Genomic DNA, 25,546 nt, shown 5'->3' on the forward strand with positions numbered 1-25,546 from the left:
TGAAGTGAATAAATAAGTTTTAAAAATAAGTCTATACACTCTATTCTCAATAATTTGGATGGGAAGTCAAACACAAATAGATCTGAATGTGCCTCAGCCACATGTTAGCATTGTTAACTTAATCTACACAGTGGATATAAATACCTACCAAATCGAGTGGCTTTGAAAAGTAAATGTGATAATACAGAGTACCCTGTATAATCAGCACATAGTAGGGGCTTAACAGCTGTTGTTTTCTTGTGGCATCCCTCTCCAAACAGAAAGTTATGTTTCCATGGTGAATTGTGCTGACAGATCACATTAGATTTCTGTTCGTGTCTTTTCTTGGACTTTCCTTGGCTACACTGGTGCTTGCTGTCTTATTCGAATTTTCATTCTTGATGCCTTACATTTATTAGCATGTGGTTTATGCCTAATTCATGGTGTGGAAAGAATAAATTGGAAGAGTGAGTAAGTGATGAACAGACCAGAAGTGCATCCAGTCCTCTCCGTCCCTCACCCTCAACCTTCTTTTTAATAACAGTCCAGTTGCTCCCAGTCCTTTGAGGCCCCTCAAATGCCACCTCCACAGGGAAGCTTGTGATAATTATAATGTGCACAGAGTGCTCACCAGCCTTCTACCCAAGTGGTTTTTGCACTATTTTTAGCAGTGCAGTTTCCTAATTGAAAAATCATGCCAGGCAAGATGGCTCACACCTATAATCCCAGTGGTTCAGGAAGCTGAGACAGGAGGATGGGGAGTTCAAATCCAGCCTCAGCAACAGCAAGGCACTAAGCAACTCAGTGAGACCCTGTTTCTAAATAAAAAATACAAAAATAGGGCTGTGGATGTGGCTCAGTGGTTGAGTGCTCCCTAGTTCAATTCCTGGTACCCAAAAGAAAAAGGAAAAAAAAAATCACATGAGATCCTAGTTTATAAGACAGAGCAAGGGACTTCCCTGTCTACCTGTCCTAACCACTCTGTGAAGACCCTTTATCTTGTTACAGGTCTCTTCCATCTTGCTACAGGTCTTCTCTGAGGTACTCTATAATTTGACCCAAAATTACATTCCACACATGAGCATGCTTTTTTCGCCAGTGGTCCCGTGAGTTCATAACGTACTTTCTGGTCTGCCCCACAGAACTGTAAGATCCCTAGAAGTAGAAAGAGATCATACCCTTGCTTTCTATCCCTTGTGAGACCTACACAGATGCAGAATGTAAAATAAGTCTTTAAGAACTGTTCATTATTTCTTCCTGTGGCTACTTCTCCTTCCTTCTCCAGTTAATACCAAGTAAGGTAGATGGAAATTTTTCTGTCTGGTGCAGTAGGCCTAGCAGAAAATCTTTATCATGAGCATTTATTAAGTTCGTATTTCTGGGGGAAGCACTGTGTACACATTGCATCACTTAGTTTTCTTCACTGTGGGTAGATACTAATATTTTAGTCTCACTGATGAACAACAGAGGCGTTGAGAACTGAAGTGACTTGCCCCAGGTCCCTTTGAAATACTTTTTAAATTGGTCATGTTTGATTCCAAAGCTCTGGTCCTGTCCACTACAGCAAGGGAGCTCTGTGTTCTAACTATGCTTTCTCTTCCCTTGGAAGGAGCCTTATACCCAGATGGAACATCCGGAAGGAACAAGGATGATGACATGGTTCCTCCCGGCAAAAACTATACCTATGTCTGGCCAGTGAGAGAAGAATATGCACCTACTTCTGCAGATGCCAACTGCCTGACCTGGGTGTACCATTCACACATTGATGCCCCTAAGGACATTTGCTCTGGGCTGATTGGCCCCCTACTGGTGTGTAAGGAAGGTGAGGATCCCCCAACCCCAGGAGCCTGTGCCTACCTGGTGTGTTCAAAGTGTGAACAAGATTCAGGCTTTGGTTCACTTTCTTTTCTTGTTTTACACAGAATGTGCTTCTTCTTCTGAACTTCTTTTAAGACAATTATTCTAACACAGAAAATCAATCTGACACTGTAGCAAAGGGCAATACTTTAGATTCTAAGACTCATCACATTCTTCAGCATTCTGAAGCAGATGGTTTTCTTTAAAAAAAAAAATACAGAGAAATGAGCCGGGCCTGTTGGCACATGCCTGGAGTCCTAGCTACTTAGGAGGCTGAGGCAGGAGGATTGCAAGTTGGAGCTAGCCTGGGTGGTTCAGTGAGACCCTGTCTCAAAAAAAAAAAAAAAGAAAGAAAATTAAAAGGGCTTGGGATGTAGCCCAATGGTAGAGCATCTCTGGGTTTAATCCCCAGTACCACAAAATAAAGTCTACCTTCTTGAGAGATAGCTAGGTTTCTAAGACCATGACTGTGAAGAGTTCTGTTGTATGATTTTTTTTCTCTTCTATGTTCGTCATTTCCACCAAAGTCTTAGGTCACTTTATATTGTGGTCTATCCTTGGGTATTTAGGTCTTTGGCAAGCTTCTGACCTACCTGATAGGAAGGAAGGAAAGCTCACTTTGATTTCATTCACCTTGAACTCTTTACTCTCTTGAATGTTCCCAACAGGTATTCTGAACAGGTACTCAGGGACGAGGACTGATGTGGATCGAGAGTTTGTTATAATGTTTACACTCGTGGATGAGAACCAAAGCTGGTACCTTGATGAAAATATCCAACATTTCTGCACTAAACCCAGTTCAGTGGACAAAGATGATGCTGTTTTCCAGAGAAGCAACAAAATGCACGGTGAGTATCTTGTGTCCTCAAACACATGCCAGGGACCCTTGTGTTGCAAGGTACTACACAGGAGGCAAGATGCACGGGAATGCCAAACCTGGCTTGGCAAGATGTATAACTCAGTGATGGCAGTGATATGGGACATGATATACATTGGAGCCTGCACAATCGGAGGGAAGACAGGCAATAGATAATGAGCTAATTTGTGTATGAAGAATGGACAAGGCTGTGGGAGAGATAATGGAGAATCTATGTTAAACTCAGGAAAGAATCAGTGCCTGAGGTGAGCTCAGAGGATTGACAGAAAGGAGAATAAAATCTTTACCGCATAATAATCCAACCTCTTGCCTTGTCCATCAAGCATTTTATGAGTGGCTGCTAAATTTTAAGATCTTTCCTGTACATGGGATTTAAGTACACACTTGCGAATTTGTTATGTGTCCTAGGCATTCTTTGAAAGTGCAAGATTTATCGAGCTTTCATTGTCTACCAGACTTTGTATTTGTTTAAAATAGTGAATTTCTGTAGTTACACTGTCAGGTGAAACAGAAAAATTTCCCATGTCTCTTTTGCAGAGCAGTGGGTTAATGAATCATCTTAAGATGTTGGGAATCCAGTGATGTTTTTCAGTCTTTTCCTAGAGAGTGCTAGTGAGCATAAGGGAAATCTTCAACATAAACATTTCACTTCATTTGTTGCTAATGATCCCCATCTTCTGCTTGCCTGTCTCTCAGAATCATCTTAACAGAGGCAGCCTCAATGTAGTCCTAAAATCATAAAAGAAAGGGAAGGAACTGAAGATTATCGGATCCCTCCACAAAAGAATATCAATGACTTGTATAAAGTCAAAATGATAATTAGTGACAGATTGTTGCCTGGGAGAATTTGAGAGAATTCTCATAGCAAATAAAGTTTAATTTGGCTATGCTTGAGTCTAAAGCTGGTTGAGACATGATCGTGGGTACTCTGTTTCCATTGTACAACATACCCTTTGTGGTGTTTGGAAATCATTTTTGGATGGATGAAAGTGAGGGAGAGGAGAAAGGGGAGGGAAACAGAGAAACATTGCAGATTGAAGTTAACAAAGACCTAAATTCAAATCATTGCATGATCAGCTTTATTCCTGTTCTTTACAAAATGGGAGTGAAGGTCTCAAATGTTGCTGGAAACTACGAGGGTAACATGATGGCTTCAGACTCGGTTACTCACATAATACTTCCATAGTTTTTATTTTTTGAAGTGAGAATGCACCCCCCTCCCCAAAAAAGAATGAATTACATAAGCAGATATAGACCATACTTTAAATAAAAACCAGCCTGTGTGCAAAGAGGTGTTGGAAAACAATCAATCCTTCTTCAAGACTGGCCAAGGAGATTTGACCAAGTATATTTAAGAAACAAAACAAAACAAAAAACCTAATCCATGTAAGATGTTCAATTAATACAAGATTTATCAGTCAATTTATTTAAATTTACTAAAATGACTTAGAATTAAGTGTGCAATCTAAGTATTATCTTAGTAACAGTACCTTTTTATCTCAGTTTGAATTTAAAAAAAGAAGGGATGCAGTGACTTTTCCTAAGATCTGAATTAAGTTCTTTACTGCACTGGTCAAGTCCTGGCTAGCATTTAGATGTTTTAAAAGCATTTAGGGCTGGCCTAATGGCATAAGCTCAACTGATAAGATTCTGCCCCACTATCATCTAATAAAAGCTGCCTTTTCCTCTCTGCTTTTTAAAGTAATAAAATATAAACATCTCATAGTGTCCTCTAACCATTTCCTTTTCTTTTTTATCTTAGCTTGCTTTTGTCATTTAATTAATTATCATCATAGAAAAGTGGGGGAGCTAAAATGCCAAAACTCGATTCTTGTGTTCTGAAAAGAGAAAATTTAAAGTCAGACACTAAAAGCCATGCAAAAGGAACACAAAGTAAAAGCAAAGTGAGGCTTAAGCAGAGAGCAATCTCTAGGGAGAATCTCTCAGCAGCGACAAAGGAGACAATGCTGTCTCCAAATCTATTACTGTTTGGTGTTTACCAGAAGAACTGGGGACAACTTTCTGTACTCTTTGCCAATCAGGTGTTTAACTCCTTCTTCGTGTTGGGCAGTGGAGTTTTTGACATTAGTTGGTCCTCTCTGGAACCCTCATGGTGGCCATCCTATTTAGGGGGCTGTTGTCTACAAGTCAATCCCATGTTAATGTGGGCACTGGGCTCAAAAGCTGATCAGAAGTTACTTTAGTACACCTGCATTACTAAAAGACTCTTCCTTCCCAGACAGATGGAGACACCCATAGCCATAATTCCTAGCTTCACACCAATCTCAATGGACCCTGTCAAGAATTAATCCCATTAATTCTTTTCTTTGATGTATTTTTCCCATTAGCTCCTTTGATTCTGTTTTCTACAAATAAACAAGCACCCTTTGCTTTCTCAGCCGCTTTGAAAGTAGCTTAGAGAAGATCCTAAAGTGATTTAAAGTACACTTGTGACCTTGCTTCCATTTCACTGCTCATTGCTAGCTATACCTCACAACACTATGTGCCAGTATTTCCTGCTTGGTTGCATAAGCCGTAAGATGAGCGAGACAGGTTTCTAGTTCCAAGGAACATAGAGTCCAATGTGGATGTCAGAGTAATGGAGAATCAGGCTAGATGGTGACTAGGCCATCCCAGAAGTGTGAGCAGGGCTGGCTTTATGCTTGAGCACATGACTACTCAAACAGAAGCTCCAAGGCTATTTTTAATGTATGCTGATTTTCATCTTATGAGGTACTTTTCTCTCAAAAAAAAGACCAATACAAAGATTTTCATTCCTTTCTAAGGCATTTTTTTTTAAGATCCAGAATTTCTGCATGAAAACATTAGAAATGATCTGCACTGATTTCCCAGCTGTGCTAGAGTATACATTACCAACATCTCTGGTCCTGCTTGCCTCTGCAGGGGAGTCTCTTCCACTAGTGTGTTTCTGTTTTCAGCCCTCAATGGATACCTCTTTGGAAACTTCCCCGAGCCAGAAATGTGTGTTGGTGAGTCCGTGTCCTGGCACCTATTTGGAATGGGGAATGAAATAGACATCCATTCTATCTACTTTTATGGAAACACCTTCATCAGCAGAGGGCATCGGACTGATACTGTCAACCTGTTCCCAGCCACCTTCCTTACGACAGAAATGATAGTCAAGAACCCTGGGAAATGGATGATAACCTGCCAAGTCAGTGATCACCTACAAGGTAACAGAGATGGAGACCTGTGAGAAGATGCTTAGAATGGTGTGGTGGAACCGCACAGCCACTGGTACCTGTCTAAAGGCTTGCTGTTATGTAGGTTCCTATAGGTATTGTGTCTACTTAAACATTAAACATAGGAAAATACAGTGTGTATTGAGTTGGCATTATGTCAACAGATATTTATTAATCACCTCCCTAATAACAGGATGAAGGTGATGATGGAAAAAATGGTCCGAACTTCAAAGAACCTGCTAGTAGTTAGACATGGTTGGATATTTATGAAATGAGTAAAATGTGAAGCAGAATGAGAGAACACTCTTTGGGTGCTATAGTCACTATTTTGGATCAATTGCAAGACTTCTGAAGGGCCAAGCCTTGAAATGTGGGTGGGAACTGAGTAGATGATCAAGAAAAGAAAAATTTTTCCAGGTATAAGAAACATGAACTGAGAAAAGCACATGTTCTCTTTCAGCGACAGTGAATAGAATAATAATTTTTTTTCCAGCCCTGGAAAGTCCTTTCTAGATAATCAGGACCAATTCCCCATCCAATTCTTGAATTTCCTTTAGAACAGTTCTTTTAAGTAATTATATCAGTTCATCTCATCTCCAGGCTACTTTATAAGCACATTCTTCCTAAACAGAGACATTGACACACAGCGTTCTCCAGGGCCCACCATAGGTGGATGAAAAACATTTGTTGATTAAATACCTGTTGAAAGACTTGGTCCTGGTTCATTGGGACAACATAGAAGAGGTCCTTAGTTAGCTGGACCATGAGGTTCACACTAGATAGAGAACCATAAGTGAGAAGGCTAGGGAGGCAGGTTGGGTCCTGGTGGGAAGGGCACTGAATGGTCAAGTGAAGGAGGTGGCACTGTGTCTGGAAAGGTAATTGTGATCCTCCAAGATCCTCAGGCATACTAGGCAACATACTGTGATCATTGCAGCAGTTTGGGAAAGTTGATATGATGTATATGTGCAGAAAGGATTCTATGTTCAAATTTAGGCCACTAAAAGCTAATTAAGAAGCACCAACAACATTAGAATTATGACACAAAGAGTCTGGCCTAAGATAGTAAAAATAGGAAGAGAAAAATGTGTTAGCTCAGAAATAATGTCTGATTAAATTTAGATACTACTGACTACACACAGTCACTTAGGTACAGAAATCCAACTGTTTAAGGCTGCTTTGATAGCACATTCTTTTTCCTGTTAGCTGTATGCAACTAATCTTAGCATTAGTCAGCTGGGTTATTCCAGTGAAATTCAACTCAAGAGGTGATTCAGTAGGTGTGTACCAGATACTGGTCTGAGTAGACAAGGATGAATAGGACAAGGTTTCTATCCTGAAAGGGTTTCATGCTGCTAAATCTGGGAAGGAACTCTCTGACCTAGGAATTCCAAATCTAGAAATAACATCAAGAAAATAGGGAATGTTTGAGACTAGTGAGATTGCTAAATTTGACCAGTAGTTGTGGACATAAGCTGGTATTTGTGATATAGAATATTTCCTAAAATGTCCATTCCTTCAGAAAATAATTGTAAAAAATTAGAAAATAAACCTGGTGCAGTGTTGCATGCCTGTAATCCCAGAGGCTTGAGAGGCTGAGGCAGGAGTATCACAAGTTCAAAGCCTGCCTCAGTAAAAGTGAAACATTAAGCAACTCAGTGAGACCCTGTCTCTAAATAAAATACAAAATAGGGCTGGGGATGTGGCTCAGTGGCTGACTGCCCCTGGGTTCAATACCTAGTACTCTTTCCCCAAAACTGAGAAAATAAATACCACTTAATTTTAAAAATCAGTAATCGTACCCAGCAATATTGATAAACTTGTCCCCTCACTATTTTCTGTACCCTTATATATAAATAAATACACAGGTCATTTAGAAAATAAAATTAGTCTGCTAATTATCTGTTGGTACTGCTTTATAACTTACTTTTCCCACTTACTAATGTATCATAACAATATTTTCATGTCAGTTAATACAGAGCTACTTCATAATTGCTAATACTTTCAGTGTCCATAATGAGGTGATTGCAGTGTACTTAACCACCACTTTATTGCTCAACACTTGTACTTTTCTTCAACGTTTTTGGTATTATAAACAATTTGCATGTATGTTTGCAATTTTGTCTAAATATTTCTTTAGGAAAACATCCAAATTTGGAATTCCTGCCTCAGAATTTGATTTTTTTCAAAAAAGCTATATTTCTGAATTCCCTTTTAAAAATTGTTAATGTTCCACCCAGAGTGTTAGCAGATCTCACCTCTACTCATCTGTCAACACTTTGAATTATTAGAACTATTAGTCTTTTTAATCTTTACCATGAACAATGGTGATGTTTGATTGCTATTAAGGTTAAGTTATTTCTTAATTAGTTTATTGCTGATATTATTTCTTTAATGAATAATCCATTTAAGCCCTTTGCTTACTTTCTATTGGAGATTTACTTTTTTCTTCTTTATTTTAAAAATGTTTTATATATGAATCTTTTATCACATATATTACAGATATTTTCCCCCTTATCATTTACCCTTTGTTTTAAACTTTGTTTATAGTCCAATTTTCTCTATAAAATTTTTAATGTTCCTGAAGTCAAATCTATCAATCTTTTACTGTATGATTTCACCTGAACCTTAGCTGTGGTTTTCCTCTGTTCTGCAGCTGGTATGCTGGGACAATACAACGTTGGTAACTGCAAAAGTGGTGTTTCTCACCCAAAGATGAAGGGTCAACAGAGGCGCTACTTTATAGCAGCAGAAAAAGTTCTTTGGGATTATGGTCCCCTAGGATATGACAAATTCACTGGTCTCCAGCTAAATGCCTCTGAAAGGTAAGCACTCTTTATTGATGTTTCTAAGCTCCTCTCCCTAGAGGCATGTGCTAGGTTCTCCCTGTGATCTCATTTGTATTCCAAGTGCTGCTCTGATGACAAACAGCAGAGATGGCATAATGTTACTGCTGAGAGTGGGTGGAGGATTTGGTGCTTTATGAAAAGCTGGCTAACTTAGAGCATGAGATTCTTTCATCAAACATTTCTTGAGTAGCTCCCATGCACAAATTACAGTGCTACATGCTACAAGAACTACTAAACTGACAGAATGAATAAAGCCTTTCCACAGATGAAACAGACCAGTATTGAAGAGGGAATGACACAGGACATTTTTCCAATGGAGAAGAGTTCCTCTCTTCCTGCTTTCTTTTTCCTTTTTTTTTTTTAAGGTGAGCTCTTTGCTTTAGGGTGACCTACCATAAGTTATGCCCCCCTCTGTAGGCTATAAATGCCCTTTTCTTCCCTGTGCAGTAAAATGCCATTTTTCCTGAAAGCCTGACTCTAATGTTGCCTCTTAAGTGAAGCCTCCCCTGACTTCTAACTCATAATTAATTGTTCTCTAGGCGCTCATAGCACATACTATTTTTCAAATTGGATCTGAAAATTCATTAAGTTGATGGGGACTCTGTGACTTACAGAATCATGTGCAATGATGTCTGTGAAAGCACTAAAAATGTGCAATGTGATATTAAGAATGATTGCTATTACTCTATGATATATTTTTCCATTTGAGGGAATATTTAAGAAATTTGCTTTGTGATCAATGAGAAAACACCATGTGTTTTAAAATTGCATATTTTATTCATTCAAACATATGTACATACATTCTTCCATCAAACTGAAGCACTTGAACCTTGCCTAAAGAATTTATGGGAACCGGATATGAAAAACTCTTTAATATTAACATTCTCTATTTGCCAGTATTTTTCCAAACAAAATAATGAAAATTAGCATTAAAATTGTGTTTTGGCACCCTTCCAGAATCCTGGCATACTTTCTAAAATATGAAAGATTAGATTATATTCAGTCAATGTTTAACATGATAGATGAAAGCTCAATGTACTAAATGGCATGCAGGATGCAAAGATGTCTAAGACAGTGTTCTCACTTTATGTGGAGGAAGTAGCTGTGTACACAGGGCAAGAGAAGTAACTTTGCAAATTACAAATAAGAGTAAGTGAGTTCTTTGGGTGTTCAGAAAGAAGAAAGATAGCCAAAGAACACTTCACAGAGGAAGTGTGATTTAAACAGAATCTTCAAGAGTGACAGAATTGATTTAAGTGAATAATGAAGGGGGGGAATTTTAGATGCAAGGGTAAGGGCAAAGTACCTACTGTACAGGAGAGAGTAAATACATCGGAATAACCAGTGGATAGGGGAATGAGCATTTGCCTAGAGCATTAGGGAGAGAGTTGGAATAAGCTGAATATAAAATGCAGAGGCCCTTTAATAATTTTGAACATTATTTGATTGGCAACTGACAGTAGTTGAAGATTTGGGGGCAAGTATATGAACATTGAAAATTACCATTTTGGAAATTAATGTTGCAAGAGTGTGCATACTGAGAAAAAAAATGAATGAGCCAGTGTACGATAGAGGATGCAGAGTGTGCAGTTAGGAGGTTCATATCACGTTTCAAACCCAAGATGATGAGGGCATGAACTGGGAAAAAAGGCAAAAAGGAGGTGCAAAAAGAGTGTTGAAAAGAAAGGCTATAACATTTTTACAAAATAAGAATGCATGAGATAAGGGGATGAGGCATTAAAAAAAGAGAAAAGAAAAGCAATTTATATGACTGTAAGAATGATACTACCATTGATGGAAATAAAATAGCAGAGATGTAGTATTAGTCAGAGGTTATATTATTATATTTCACAACTTCAAAAAGTGTTATTTTATGTGTATAGTTTCTAAAATAATCCTCCATTAATTAAGTAATTGGATTAACTAGACATCCCATTCCTTAATCATGCCAGATATCAAAGAGCTTACAATATGCAGAGACTATTCATATTGACATCAGCAAGAGGTGGAGGAATGCTTACTCTGCAGAGAACCTAGTTAGCTCTTTATTACTTTGTAGGAAATCATTTTGGGACTCCAATATTGGTAAGGAGTTTACCTGTGACTTCGTTTATTACTGGACCTCTGGGGAAGAAAGTGTAATGACTAAGAGAAAAATGAGCATGAGCACCATTCAGGCTGGTCAGCTCTTCCTAGGAATTTTGTTGTAACTTGTGCCATTTTTTTTTCTGGGGAGACAGGTGGGTGAGTGAGATGGATAACAACGTGAAGCTCCATAATTAAGGACTTTGGTGGATATGTTGAAAAACTCAGCTAGATTCCTATGTCTTTCCACAGTAACTCTGCAACGTACTTCACAAGAGGGGAAAACAGAATAGGAGGAAAATATTGGAAGGCTCAGTATATAGAATATGCTGATGCAACTTTTACTGAGAGAAAGAGACCTTCTGGGACAGAAGCCCATCTTGGAATTCTTGGTACAGTAAAACCATCCTTTTGACTGGTTTTGAAGTGGGAGATGTTTCTGCTGGGAGTATACACCCACACAGAATGACCCTCCTGCTCCTACTCACTTCTTTCTATCCCTTCTCCTCCTCTTCTCTTTCTTCCTCTTGATATTTCCCAGGTCCAGTCATCAAAGCAGAGGTGGGTGATACCCTGCTCGTGACCTTTGCTAACAAAGCTGACAAAGTCTACAGCATTTTGCCCCATGGGGTGCTCTACGACAAAGCATCTGATGCAGGCCCAAATGTAGATGGTAAGTCTCAGCCTGGACTTAGGAAATAAACAGAATGAGTGAGCAAAGGATCAGGAGCTAGGCAGACCTGGTCCAGATCCTTCTCCCTTCCCTTACCAGTCCTGAGAGTGTGGGCAATTATTGAAACTTTCTGAACTGTATTCTTCTCATCTATCAAATGCAGATAATAACACTCACCTCATAGGGCTTTGGAAAGGAATGGAGGGAACAGAGCACAGGGTATAGCCCACCTTAGGTTCTTAGGAAATGTTACATTCTTTTCTTTCCTGTCAATGATGCAATAAATCCAGAGCACAGGGTATAGCCCACCTTAGGTTCTTAGGAAATGTTACATTCTTTTCTTTCCTGTCAATGATGCAATAAATCCAAAGTGAGCTATTTTCACAATCACTTTCCCTACTCTACGATGGAGAGTGTTCCTGCTACCTGTTGCATGGGATTCTGCTGGCAAAAGCTGAGGGGAAAGTCTGGTTTCCACTGTTTTGTTAACATCAAAATCTTAGAGCTTTGCTCTACCAGCAAACCTTTATTTCAAATCAGCATGGTATGTTGACCATCCCACATGGCCTCCCTCCCTTGGAGGGCAGGCAACACAGGTTCTCTGCACATACAAGGGGTAGCTTTTTTCCTTTGTCTTCAGGAATTGTTCTTGCACTCATGGTGCTACTTTGGGGAATCTCCTGGTTTCTCCATAGCTGTCTCCATCACTGCACCAGACATCACGGCTGCCCAGGATATTTCCTCATACCTGAGTGTGAGGCCAGGCCCAGTGGAGAGCAGACTTTGTGGTGATAGAGAAGGGATGGAGAAGGAAAGAATGGAGGGATAATTCCCTCTTCCAGACCCATCCTCACCCTCTCCTGCCTCAGCAGTATCTCCTGCACCTGTACTCTCTTCCTTGGTCAAAATGTTCAGAATGACTTTTTGTGTGTGGATACAGACGGAACAGCAGGGACAATAAAAATGGTTTTATTTTCCATTTTTTAACTCAGCAAATATGCTGGACACATATTTGAACAGCACAGAACAAGATGACAAATGAGTCTGTGGCTTTGTCTAGCAGAAGAGATTTGCTGTGTTCTTTGGCAATAGAATGTGAGAATCAAATGCACAGGCTTTGGAATCAGACAAACCTTAGTATGAATCCTGGATTTGCCATTTATTAACTTAGACTTGGACATTCACATACTTTCTCTATCTTGTAGTTTTTCTGGGGTTATTTCCTAGTTCAATCTCCCAGATTTCAAACTCTTTGAATGAAGTTCTCTTTCTTACCTTTCTTTGGGTATCTTCTATCATACCAAGTATATTTTATATAGAAGACACTCAAGATATTTTATGGATTTGCACTTAATTGTTGAATAGCCCATTATCACTCTTTTAATATTTGCTAAACTGATATTTGAGTACAAAATAGAATACAATCTACAAAGATAATTCTTGGATTTAAGCTTCTGTCTTATAAAACAGCAGAGGATGACAGTGGTCTCTCTCCTGGTAGAGAAAACAACCGACCTACAAAATATGTCATCACCAATGAGAGATGCTCAAGGATGAAGACCCAGTCTGACAAGTTTAATGTTCTTGGCTGTTGCTTTGAGTAACTGTTTGATTTGTATCCTCAGGATTCCTGAAACCAGGGGCACATGTTAAGCCAGGTGAAACCTTCACATACAGGTGGACGGTGCCAGAAAGCGTAAGCCCAACAGATGATGATCCCCCCTGCCTGACCTATGTATACTTCTCAGCAGTTGACGCAATCAAGGACACCAGTTCTGGCCTTGTAGGGCCTTTGCTAGTCTGTAAAAAGGGTGTTCTCAATGCTGATGGGACACAGGTAGGTCATCAAATGTCCCCAGGTTTTCAGAGTTGCATAAGGGAAGGATCAGTGATATGGCCAGAGTTTAGTTAAGTGATGCAGGGTCAGTTGCAAAAACAATTTCTCTTGAAATTCATGTCTACATAATGAGGGTTATTTTATTTTTTTGTAAATTTAATTTCTAAATATCCAAAGTCACCAGTGCCCACCCAGGAAGCTAGCAATTGTTATAGATGGAATTCTGTGGAACTCACGCTCTCTGTCTTGCTTCAATTGTGGAATCTTCAGAGATCTACATGTAATGCAGCTGAGATCCTTCTTTGTGGACAAGGTTTCCCACACTGGCCATCTCCTGTGATCTTTTGAGAATTCAGTGTGCAGGCAACACTGAAAAGACTGTAATTACCTGCTGGAAACTAGAAGTTACTGTCTGTGGCTGAAGGAACAAAAAAAAAATTGTAGATAACTTGTTGTGAGTCTCAACTTAGAGGCTTGGATGGTCTCACTGAGTAGTGGGGGACACCATAACACTTCAAGCTACATCTACATGTTATTAAACACATATGAAAAGAGGAAATTCTAGTCATTTCACTATTTACTTCACCAATTACATCACCATTCACAAACTGCAAGGCATTTTATTTAAATAGTATGTTTTATAATATTGGGCATTGTGTGGAATTCCTTCTGGGATCAAAGGAATTTCTAGGTTTAGGGAACACAAAGTATCTTGCTCTATCTAAGATTTTTATTTCCCTGAATGAAGGAATGATCCTGGAAGTGTCTATTGCACATATAATAAACAGAGTCTTTGTATTGTGCCTCAACAAGAATATGAGGTAAAGCAGAATGATTATTCACATTATAAAGCTGAACAACCTGAGGCTCAGAGACATTGAATAATAGTCCAGGAAATACACCTAGAAAGTAGTGAAAGTTAGCAGAATTCAGGACTTTGAGCATATAATTGTCCTTTTCCCAGGACATCAACTTGCTTCCTACCAGTTAAATACTTGAGTCAATGAGATTAAGTGCCAGAAAATATTTGTAAGATAATTCTGATTTTTCCCCCTGTTGTATACATTCAATGGTAACTTCAAGGTTTTCTAGAAGTATCTTACAGTTTGTGGAAGTTGTTGCCCGAGTCAAATACTACTTCTGATGAGACCACTTGCATAAGATTCATGGGAAAAAAAAGTAATCTGAAGCACTTCATACCTAGAATTTGGTTGAGAGAGAAATCCATTTGGCCAGATAGAAAGTTATGTTTCAATGCAAGAAATACTTAAGAAACATAGCCAGATGTGGTAAAACAGCTTAAAAACATAACTTCAGCAACTTGGGAGGCTGGAGCAGCAGGACCACAAGTTTTAAGCCAACCTCAGCAATATGAAAAGGCCCTAAGCAACCTAGCAAGACCCTGTCTCAAATAAAAAAATAAAGAGGACTGGGGATGTAGCTCTGAATTGAATCCCCAGAACCAAACCAAAACAAACAAAAAAGATGTGTCAGTTTCTGTAGGCAAGTGGAAAGATGAACATGGAAAGAAATGTTTGCATATCCATGCATCTCTATTCTAAAGATGTCATAGCATAAGGCCAGGTGCTATAAGACTATATTTTAATAATCATAAAAATAACCCTGACAATGGGGCATAGTGCAGAAAGGTTTCTGAGCAGGGACATAGTTTCTTGCAAAAACTCACATGGAGAGGGAAGAGGATAAAATGAGACAGACGATTTTCTGGGTGTCAAGTGAACTTATTAAGAGTCATGCCCAGGATCCTGTTTTACAAATTGATCTGGTGGATCTATGGTTAATGTTAATTAGCCATACCCCACTTTGTGTGAACTTTAAAAGGGAATCAGTGCTCTGAATTCCTGCAAGCTGTACTTTTTATGAATTCATTTCTTTCTTTTCTATAGAAAGGAATAGACAAGGAATTTTACCTACTACTCACAGTGTTTGATGAGAATCTGAGCAGGTATCTTGATGAAAACATTCAGAAGTTTACCTGGCGTCCCTTCAGTGTTGACAAGGAAGACAAAGAGTTTGTGAAATCCAACCGAATGCATGGTATGATGAATGGTTTTCCCTCCTGTAAATGAAAGGTTTAGTTGCATTTGAAGTGAGTGTATTTGGAATGTTTTAACTATCTGAATTTTGGTCTCTTGGGTATTGCTCTTGGTCATGAAGTAAATTATTCTATGCTTTGCAAGTTATCTTTTGGAGATAATGATCCTTAATTATAACTTTTAAAACACTTTATCAGTCTTAGATCAAGAAATACAGAATTTGAATTAGCAAAGATCACAGTACATCAGAAATGAAGAAAATCGCTGACAAAATTCCTTTGTGTTCACAATAACATCCAGTCTGATAACCCAAGATATAATAGGAGGTAATCTTACACAGCAACGTATAATAATATAAATGACTGCTGAAAGGGCTCATTTGTAAAAGACTAGCAGTTTCTATCCAAGATCTTCATTTGGGAGGAATGACCTAATTCTCTCTCCCTGTCTCTCTTTATGCCAAGTGTTATAATAGCAAACCACCTGGTAATTGGTTATGACCAACAAGATTCTCATTAGTCTTGAGCATATTACCTAAGGTGGCAGAGTAATAAGCTAGGGTCCAAACTCAGTGCCTGCAAGAGTGTGCAGCTGACCAAGTGCTAAAGTAAGTGCTGTAAGATAAGAGATGCTGAATTGTTCATTTTAAGACCAAGCATAATATCTAGGCTATAACATGGCCTTTGAAAATATTATGGAATAATTTAAAAATAGCCCTGAGCCTCCCTCCCAGCTGAGGAATTCCCAAAAGTCAGGTTAACAAGTGACCCACAGCAACCAGGTCCTAGACTCCCAGGGTCCCTGATGTTCAGTTCCAATAGAGTTCCCTCTTGGACCAATGTAAAGCATGGACCAATACATTTTCAAGACCATCTCTGAAAACTTTTGCTACAATTAAATATGAATTCCTTTCTGAACTTCTTAGTAATATAAAAAAAGGAAACTAAACTGAAAACAAGGAAACATAGTAATTCCTAATGGAGAATTCAAATTATAAAATGAATTTATCATCAGAAGGTGGTTATATAGAAAATATAAAACAACTGAATGGACCATGTTGAATTCAGCTCCAATCTGGTTTGATAATACAAAACTCATTTTCAAATATTTTGGAAATGCAGGACATGTTATTCTTAAAGCAAAATCCAAGAAAATAATATATCTCAATATGATCGACTATAAACCAATATCTAGTTCCAATCTTGCTTAACTGCAGTGGGAGGAATAAAGCAACAAAGTTAACCTGCCCCTCACATGGGACAATGCTTTGAGTTGCATCTATTATCAAGGCTGTATTCAAAATGTGTTTGCTGAACAAGTGAATGTCCTAGAAAGAAAAGCTTTAAACAAGAGTGCTAAGTCAAGAGAAGAGTCTCTACCAAACCAGTCAAGTACTAAACTTTATTAGCACCATGGCTTACACAAATATTCTTTAATATTTGAAAGACAAGATTTAGATTATTTATTTGCAAAAGCAGTATCAAGGGTCCCCCCCCCGCCCCCTGCTGCCCAAGAATATGTGATCTCAGGAGCCCCAGAGCTTCTTGAAATTTCTACTAATAATCCAAGATTTAAAGTATGGTTACCAAGCACCACTGGTTCTGCAGACACAGGAACCAAAAGTAATTTTATTTATTTGACAGCAAGATTATATCAGGAAGCCATTCGTGGCCTTCTTGTTCTTTCTAACCCCAGGCATTTAGTAGGAAGTGGGAAGGAAGAGGACAGAATATTCATCTCTCTAGGGGACATCAAGTATGAGACATAAGTATGTGCACTCACCCATCAGACACTGCTATTAGATAATGACATTTATCCTCATAGAGTGAGAATGTCATTTCTAAATTCTTCTCAAGACACTGGTCCAGAGAGCTACTGTCAATGGATTGAGGTTGAATGTAAAAGATAAAATCAGTTTGTTACTCTGGAAGCACAGAAGGTCTTCATTCATATCTAAAAAACTGTTAAATACACTTCAATTATTTTATTGGGGCAAGGAAGTAAACGTTACTATAAAACAAACTTATTTATTTCAGAGCTAATTTTTTATGAATTTAATGTTCCCTTACTCCCCCTCCAAAAACTCCTTCCCACTGATTAGACATGCAAACCATGTCAATTCATTGAAAGTATTTTAATTTATGCAGAATTCATGAAAAAAGTAAAGGGATGTCTGGTAACTTCTAGAATTGAATGCAAAACCATTGCAAAGAAGGTCTAGCAGAGTTAAAGGAATTAACAACCAAAGGAAGAGATATTTAACAGAGGACATGACAGCATAAGAATAACAAAAGAAAACTATTTTTATGTCAAGAAAATTTGGAGAGAACAGTGAAGTCAAATATTTTTACTAAGAATGATGATCTTTGTGGTTGGTAAAAGTAAAATGTAAAGTGAGTGGTATTATATCATGCCATTAAACAATTTTTTCAGAAATATTATGCAAGAAAAAACCTTATTTATTCCTTATTGATTCTTAGAATTAGTGTCCTTGTATATGTTTGTTAAATTTTTTAAATAATTTCAGTGTATTTTTATTACTCATTGTTAAATTTGGTCTCTATTTTAAATTGATTCCACATGTGGCTTCTTCCTTAGTAGTATTTATGCTCTGATAATCAGGGTCTTCTGTACTTCTGTACTCTTCACTAACTTGAAACATCCTTCCCCAAACATCCTGATAATTGTTCATTAAAGTAGTGTGGTTTCAGTATGTGGACATAATTATTGTGGGCTCTGACTGTCCTCTCCCTTCCATTTAGCTATCAATGGCTATATGTATGGCAACCAGCCAGGCCTAAGTATGTGCAAAAAGGACAGAGTTTCCTGGCATTTGATTGGAATGGGCACTGACACAGACATGCATGGAGTCTATTTTCAAGGCAACACTATCCACCTACGAGGGACTCATCGCGATTCCCTCACCCTGTTTCCCCACGTGTCCACAACGGTATTCATGCAGCCAGACCGTGCAGGTAAATTTGGCAGGTCCATCTCAGGTGACAAGATTCCTACTCAGTCTCAGAGATTCCTGAGAATTGTAGATGTTAGGCACTTTGAAAGGTATAGAAGTAGTTTTTATTCAAGTCAGAGAATACTGGCTATTTTAATCTGAATACATAGTGTAAAGGACAGAGACATCTACAAAGCAGAAGTGGGTGTCTTCTAAATGACTTTGCCACACAAATCCCTAGTGAATGCTCTTAATTCATATGTGCGAAAATTCATCCCTCAGAAAAGACATTTTGCTTTCATGAAGCACGACATCATTCTAGCTGCTGCCCTGAAGCACCTCCAGGCTTGGATAGCCCAGTAGATGACTTGAGTCTCTGTATATATATATGTAGCCACAACTTTAGTTTGGTATCCCGTCCCTAGGGACTTTTAGTGGCCTTTGTATGAGTTATTTTGGAACCTTTCTATTTTTATTCATTTGGGCACTCTTGGTTTTCCGAGAGGGAAAGCTGCATTGTGTCTGTAGTCCAGGGAGGTCCCTGTGAAATGCCAATGTGAAATGAAACTTCTTCCTTTAAAGATTTCAAACTATTTAGATAACTGGAACATTTTTACTAAAAATGTAGAGCAACACATGGGAACATATGTTAGCTGCCACATTAAAAGTGACGACAGCAAGTACTCTGGGCATTCGATATGTTTTTTCCAATCCAACTTTTTCATCAGTCTTAACAAGAAACAAATATGCTACCCTAAATGAGTAACTGCTGACTCTCTCATTTATTAATGGACCTCTTACTTCTTTACTGGAACTTCAGTTTAGATGCCTATGTGTCATCAATTAATAACCTGAGGCTTGAGTTTCAAAACCTTTGCCCAAGGACTACAGACACTAGGAGTGCTACAATCTTTTTTCAGGGAGTAGGGGAATGGAGTGGGTGAGTCCTGGGAATTGAACTCAGGGGCACTCAATCACTGAGCCACATCCCCAGCTATATTTTGTATTTTATTTAGAGACAAGGTCTCACTGAGTTGCTTAGCACCTTACTATTGCTGAAGCTGGCTTTGAACACACAATCCTCCTGCCTCAGCCTCCTGAGCTACTGGGATTGTAGGTGTGCACTATAGTACCTGGCGAATGCTACAATCTTTGCCTTGTAAACTTGTAAATTTCCTGTAGTGTTCAACCTCTCTACATTACTAGAGGTGATCAATTATTAGTCACCCAATCCAAACCAAAACAAAGGATGCCTTGAACAACACAACGTTTTTGGTTTTTTGTTTCTTTTTTCTTTCTTTCTTTCTTTCTTTCTTTTTTTTTTTTTTTTTTTGGTACCAGGGATTGAACTCAAGGGCACTTGACCATTGAGCCAATTACTCATATGCCTCACAGGCTTCTAAAAAGCTTCATAACAATGTTTTCTGGTTTAGTTTGGTATTGAACATAAATCTGTAACTACCTAAAAGCTAAGTCATTTCACTAATTCCTTTTCCTCATCTGTAAATTGGGAAGAGTGCTCAAAGAGTGGGTAGAGCAGACAGTAGCCTGCAACTCAAATGCTTTCTCTTTGCTCTTAGAGAAGATAATCCCTTGACTACAGAAAAACCACGAGGAACACATACCTCATGGGCTGCTTAGGAAAAGCACATGCAGAGGGAGGTCTTTCCAAGTTTGCCTTCAGAGGTGTCTTCTCTGTGTTTTTGCAAAGACCCTTCTTTATGAAGATCCTGTGCAATGGGGTGTTTGAATACCCTTTGAAACAACTGTTGTTGCTTATCTAGAAGGGATAATAACATAGCAATATTTGGAGTTACATGTATAGCAAGATTGAAGCTCTCTTTGTGTTTTAAAGATGGTTAAGGATAGGAATTCTAATCATCACTAAGAGCAGTACATTAAAGAAAGGGAAGATCTATTGATCCAATAATTTCTTTGGGAATTAATAACTTCAATAATTTTGTTCCCGATATATTATGGTGAGTTCAGTTAGGATATATCTATCTGATACCAATACCTAAAAATCTCAGCTTTATTTTCTTTTATTTACATGCAAAGCTGAGAATTGAACCCAGTGCCTTACACATGCTAGGCAAGCACTCTACCACTGAGCTATGACCCCAGACCATAATTGTTGATTTTAAATAGAAAATGTAGTTGATTTTTTCCTTTTCATCCAGAAAAATGTAAATTCTACCATTGGACATGAGAACCTCCTTTGCTCAAGATCTTAATGAAGTAACACATTTGGCTTTAATAATAATAATACCTTACAGTTTTATTGTGCTTTATAATTTGTGAAATCCTTGAGGGCAAAATCCATGACTTCAGAAATGTGGCCTAATTTCAGCTTTGTCAGGGATATTCATCTTATGGTAATTAGTTCTTTATAAACTGGGCTGGACTAAGATAGTCATACCTGTCAGTGATTTTCCAGGAATGACTGATTTCTTAGTAACACTGTGGGTTTTATTTTTACATTAAAATTAATTTCAGATGTATTTTTCCTCCATAAATAAATACCATCAAAGCATTTTATTATCTTTGAGTCTGGTTTTAAAGTATTTAGAGCTGATACTTTAAAAGTCCACTTTACTTCTGGGTGGTGCAAACTAGTAATCCCAGTGGCTTGGGAGGCTGAGGCAGGAAGATCTCGAGTTCAAAGCCAGCCTCAGCAACTTAGCGAGGCCCTAAGCAACTTTACAAGATCCTGTCTAAAATTTATATATATATATATAATGAAAATTCAAAAAAGGGCTAGGGTTGTGGCTCAGTGATTAAGCGCCCCTGGGTTCTACCTTACTTGTGACTGATTTTGGAATAAGATATGTAGGTTTGTTGAGAGCAAACCAACAATAACAAAATCGATCGCTGCGCACAGTGCCAAGCCCTTTCTCTTTCAGGTATTTTCAAGGTGTTTTGCTCCACCTTGCATCACTTCAACAGAGGCATGGGTCAGATATATGAGGTCAACAGCTGTGGCAACAGGGACCCTTCTGAGCAGCCGTACGGGATGATAAGAACCTTTTACATCGCTGCTGAAGAGGTAGAATGGGATTATGCCCCTAACAAAAACTGGGAGTTCGAAAAGCAGCACTTGGACGCAGGAGGGGAAAGGTACCGCTGGCGAAGCCGCCAAGTCTCTTCGTGGGAATGCGCATGCTCTGTAGGCGTTTATCACTGGTGGACCCTGAAAAGGCCCGGGTTTTCTTTTCCGTCAGACAGAAGCTTTTACTTAGGATCACAGATTAGGGAAGCTGCCAGCCTCCACCCCTGGAAGGGAACCCGAGGTCGTCCTGAGGGCACCCCGCGACAGGCTCATACACCTTCCCATGCGGTGACCGGTCTGCTGTGACCCCTGAGTAGATGCGCAAGCAGAGGGGAAAGGCTGGGGGAGAGGTGGACTGGGGGAAGAGGTGGATCCCACAGCGATAAAGTGTCTGGGAAGACAGAAGGGGCCTGAGGAGGCAGAGAAAGTGTATAGATTCCAGGTGAGGGGCCGGGCTGCTGAAGATTGAGAAGCGCAGGGAAGGGTAAGAAAGGATAAGCCATTGTCTGAGCTGATCCAGGTGGGGGAAGCCAAGGAGGGGTGGGAGGCCTGTCTTGGGAGAGGTCTCTTAGTCAGGATGGGAAGAACAGATCTCTCTACTGGGCCCTGTACCCAGAATGTCTCCATGATTGACCCTTCTTGATAAGTGATGTCAGCCATTGCTACAAGACACAGAATCAGCAAGGCTCCAGCCACATGCAGGCCTGTGAGTATTGGTCCTCTATTGCCCTCCTAGAGTCCTGTGGCCGAGCTCCCCAGGGTATCCTGGGATGGAGTGAAATAAGGAGGAAGTCAGGCACAGACTGCAGATCTCCTCCCCCGAAATTAATACCCTCCACTTTGCAACAACCAGCTGCTTGGATATTAATCTCATATGCAGATGAGGAAACTTGGGTGCAGAGTTAAGTTGTCGAGCTGGTCTTTGGCAGAGTTGGAATTGAACATAGGTCTTTTAAAAAGCAAATTCATTTTCTGCAACATACTATGTTCTTTTGTGGCCCCATTTTACCACCTACCCCCAACTGCTCCCCACCGTAGTCCCTATGGACACCTCATATAATCCTTCTCTGACTGTGATGCACCCAAACAACTCTACACACTGCTATTCCAAATCTTAACTCATTTGTTTCCTGTCTTGTTAGCCTTTGTTTTGAGGTTTCATATTCCTGGAAAAGAGAGTATAACAGTGCCACCTTATGGATAAGTGAAAACAAAACAAACAAAAAAAATAAAATGACTGTTGAAGATTTGCCTGGGGGATAGAAGGATTTCAAACACCCTCCATTATTGGATTACTTGTTAGTTAAACCAAATACCCATTCTCCAAGAAACTAGTGGTGCTAGTACATGGTAAAATAGAGGGTGCTTAGGGAAGGAGGGGTGAAAAGAAATAATCGGACCCCTTCTCTGCCACTCTGGTTATTCCTCATAGATGATAAGGCAAAGTGAGATAAGGCACATGTTTCACATATTCAAAGTACAAGTTCTGTGGATAAACACTTAGCAAAGAATTGAAATGGTAAGTTCTCCTAGTGGCACATTTGTAGCACCTCTTCAAGTAGAATCCCAGCGACAAATGCCCCTCTGTACTTGATTTCTATTCCTCTGTATTTTGCCCCAAGACCATGGTGGGATCATATTTATTTTCTGAACCACCTCTTGATACAGGTTATTTCTAAAACATTTTTTGTCCTAACCAGTACAGACCCTCTTCCCCACCTTAGGACCTGAAAATCTTTCTTTGAGATTTCCTAAAAACACACTGGGAAGGTTTTAGGAACCCAGAAAGGACGAATGGGCCAATCAGCACAATTCCAAGAGGGAAGTTTGTGAAGTGGGAAGGAATTTGAAAATGGAAATTAAGTTGCTGGTGCTAATATGTGGACTAATATGTGTCTACTTGAACCATACTGGGATTCACCACAATAATCATCACTTATTAGTATATGATGAACCCAGCATTTTGTTAAGGTTTTTACAAACCATATATTTTGGGATCTTTACAACACACTTGATCCATTTAATTAGCTTTTGCCCAGCATCCCATTCAACATCCTCATGAAATGATAATGAGATGCTTATATAGCACTTAAGTTGTGCCCAACACAGTTTTTACAGATACTAACTCACATGATCTGTGCATTAATCCTATAGTAGGTACATCATTACCACCCTACTCTGCAGGGGAGGAAAGCTGGAAACCCATAGAACATGGCTTCAGGATGTGTTTGGGTCACCATGCAAGCATTACTAGACTCATGGAAAATAAAACTAGAAGAAAAATTCTCTACATTTTGCAAAGTATACAGTCTAGGGTAGAAGATGTATATGTATTTATTGAATACCTACTATGTGCTAGGCATTGTGCTTCACTTTTGGAGGTGAAACAATGTGGAGGTCAGACAAGTTCCCTTCTTAAATCAAATTCATGGTCCATGAGAAAGATACAGAACAAACATCTAGAGTGAAGCAATTTTAAGAGAAGGGAACTGCAGGGTGCAATGGGAGATCACAACACAGCCTGTTTGGGAAAAGGTGGGGAGAGGGCAGGTGGCCAGGGAGTTTTCTGGAGGAAGTAGTCCTGGAGCTGGGATGTGAAGAGGGTACCAATTGAGGAGGTGGGAAGGATTTCTTGAAGAGCCAAACCAAGGAGTTTTGCAGTGGGAAGCCATAAAACTATTTTCCATGAGGAGTGACTTGGTCAAATTCATAGCTTAGGGCTACTCTCCCTGCAGTGGAGAGCATAGAGGAAAGGGAGCTGCATGGGAGGCAGGAAGTGATGAAGAATGATTCCAATTAATTCAGGTAAGTGGGGCAGGTGGCTCTGTTTAGAATACAGCCAGTTAATGGGGTTGTGGGGATGAAACTCATCATATTTGGAAACAAAATTGATATATTTTTCTTTTTCTCCCCTCTCTCCTTCCCTTCTTTCCTTCCTTCCTTCCCTCTTTCTTTTTTGAGACAAGATCTCACTCTGTTGCCCAGGCTGATCTCAAACTTGACACCCTCCTGCCTCAGCCACCTGAGTAACTGGAATTACAGGTGTGAGCCACCACAACCAGCTCTTTTAGATTTTTTTGAATCAATCATTAGTGACAGTCTACCTTGGTGATAGATTAAATACACATGTAAATGTACAGTTGATCCTCATCATGGATTCCATATTTGTAAACTTGCCTGTTTGCTAAAATTTATTTTTAACACCTCAATCAATTCTGGCTTTTGTTCTGGTTATTCAAAGATATTCACAGGGTGGTGAAAAAATGCTGATGCACACATTTCCAGAGGCGATCAACCAGAACATTCCTGCTTTCCTGTTTCAGCTCTCCTATTGTAAAGAAGTGCCTTTTCTTTCTTTCCTTTCTTCCTTTCTTTCTCTTCTTTCTTTCCTTCTTTTGCTTCTCCCTCCTCCTCCTCTTCTCCTTTTGCTAATTATTCTTCCCTCCCCTTCCCCTTCCCCTTCCCCTTCCCCTCTCCCTCTCCCTCTCCCTCTTCACCTCCCCTCTCTTCCCCCTTGCCTCTTCCTTCCCCCTCCCCTCTCCCTTCCTCTTCCTCCTCTTTTAATTTAGTGCCATATCTTCTGCATTTGTGTTCTTCATTTTGGCTATTTAGCTGTTTAGGATGGTCCCCTTAAGAGTAGCACTGAAGCACTGTCCAGAATTTCTAAGATCAAGAAAATTGTGATGTGACTTGTGGAGAAAATACATGAATTAGCAAAGCTTCATTTGGGTATGAGTTATAGTGCAGTTAACTATGAGCTCAATATTAACAAATCACCAACAACTATTAAATAAAGTGTCCTCAAACAGGAACACACTTGAAACAAGATAATTCAGTGTTCACCATGACTATCTAGAACATAAGAGCCACGAATAAGAAGAATCAGCTATAACTATATTTGCATATAGGTACATACACAAAATATAACCTGCAAAGATCTTTACAAGTAAAAAAGAATGAGGTATGGAATGATATATATGAAACCTGGAGGAATTCAGGATGGTGAAAATGTGTGCACACTCATATATATGTGTGTGAGGTTAGGTAGTGCCACAAAGAGAAGACTATCTCAAGGGGACCTTAAGAATCTCTGAGGTTGACCCCACTCAACACCTGGCAACAGTGGA

The 25,546-nt window shown here is 39.3% G+C and overlaps 1 protein-coding gene across 2 annotated transcripts in view; it reads left to right on the top strand.

Moving 5' to 3' along the window:
* Positions 1-25,546, top strand: part of Hephl1 (hephaestin like 1) — a 67,680-nt gene that overhangs the window by 27,334 nt on the left and 14,800 nt on the right. For both annotated transcript variants that reach the window (XM_078046881.1, XM_078046882.1), the window contains exons 3-12: positions 1,589-1,801; positions 2,505-2,684; positions 5,653-5,907; positions 8,573-8,741; positions 11,103-11,242; positions 11,392-11,523; positions 13,149-13,360; positions 15,268-15,418; positions 18,180-18,392; positions 21,274-21,487. In XM_078046881.1, coding sequence (XP_077903007.1) covers positions 1,589-1,801; positions 2,505-2,684; positions 5,653-5,907; positions 8,573-8,741; positions 11,103-11,242; positions 11,392-11,523; positions 13,149-13,360; positions 15,268-15,418; positions 18,180-18,392; positions 21,274-21,487 — 1,879 coding nt within the window. The remainder of the gene's footprint in view (positions 1-1,588; positions 1,802-2,504; positions 2,685-5,652; positions 5,908-8,572; positions 8,742-11,102; positions 11,243-11,391; positions 11,524-13,148; positions 13,361-15,267; positions 15,419-18,179; positions 18,393-21,273; positions 21,488-25,546) is intronic.

This window comes from Ictidomys tridecemlineatus, chromosome 4 (assembly GCF_052094955.1).
Source record: "Ictidomys tridecemlineatus isolate mIctTri1 chromosome 4, mIctTri1.hap1, whole genome shotgun sequence".
Taxonomy (NCBI): Eukaryota; Metazoa; Chordata; class Mammalia; order Rodentia; family Sciuridae; genus Ictidomys; species Ictidomys tridecemlineatus.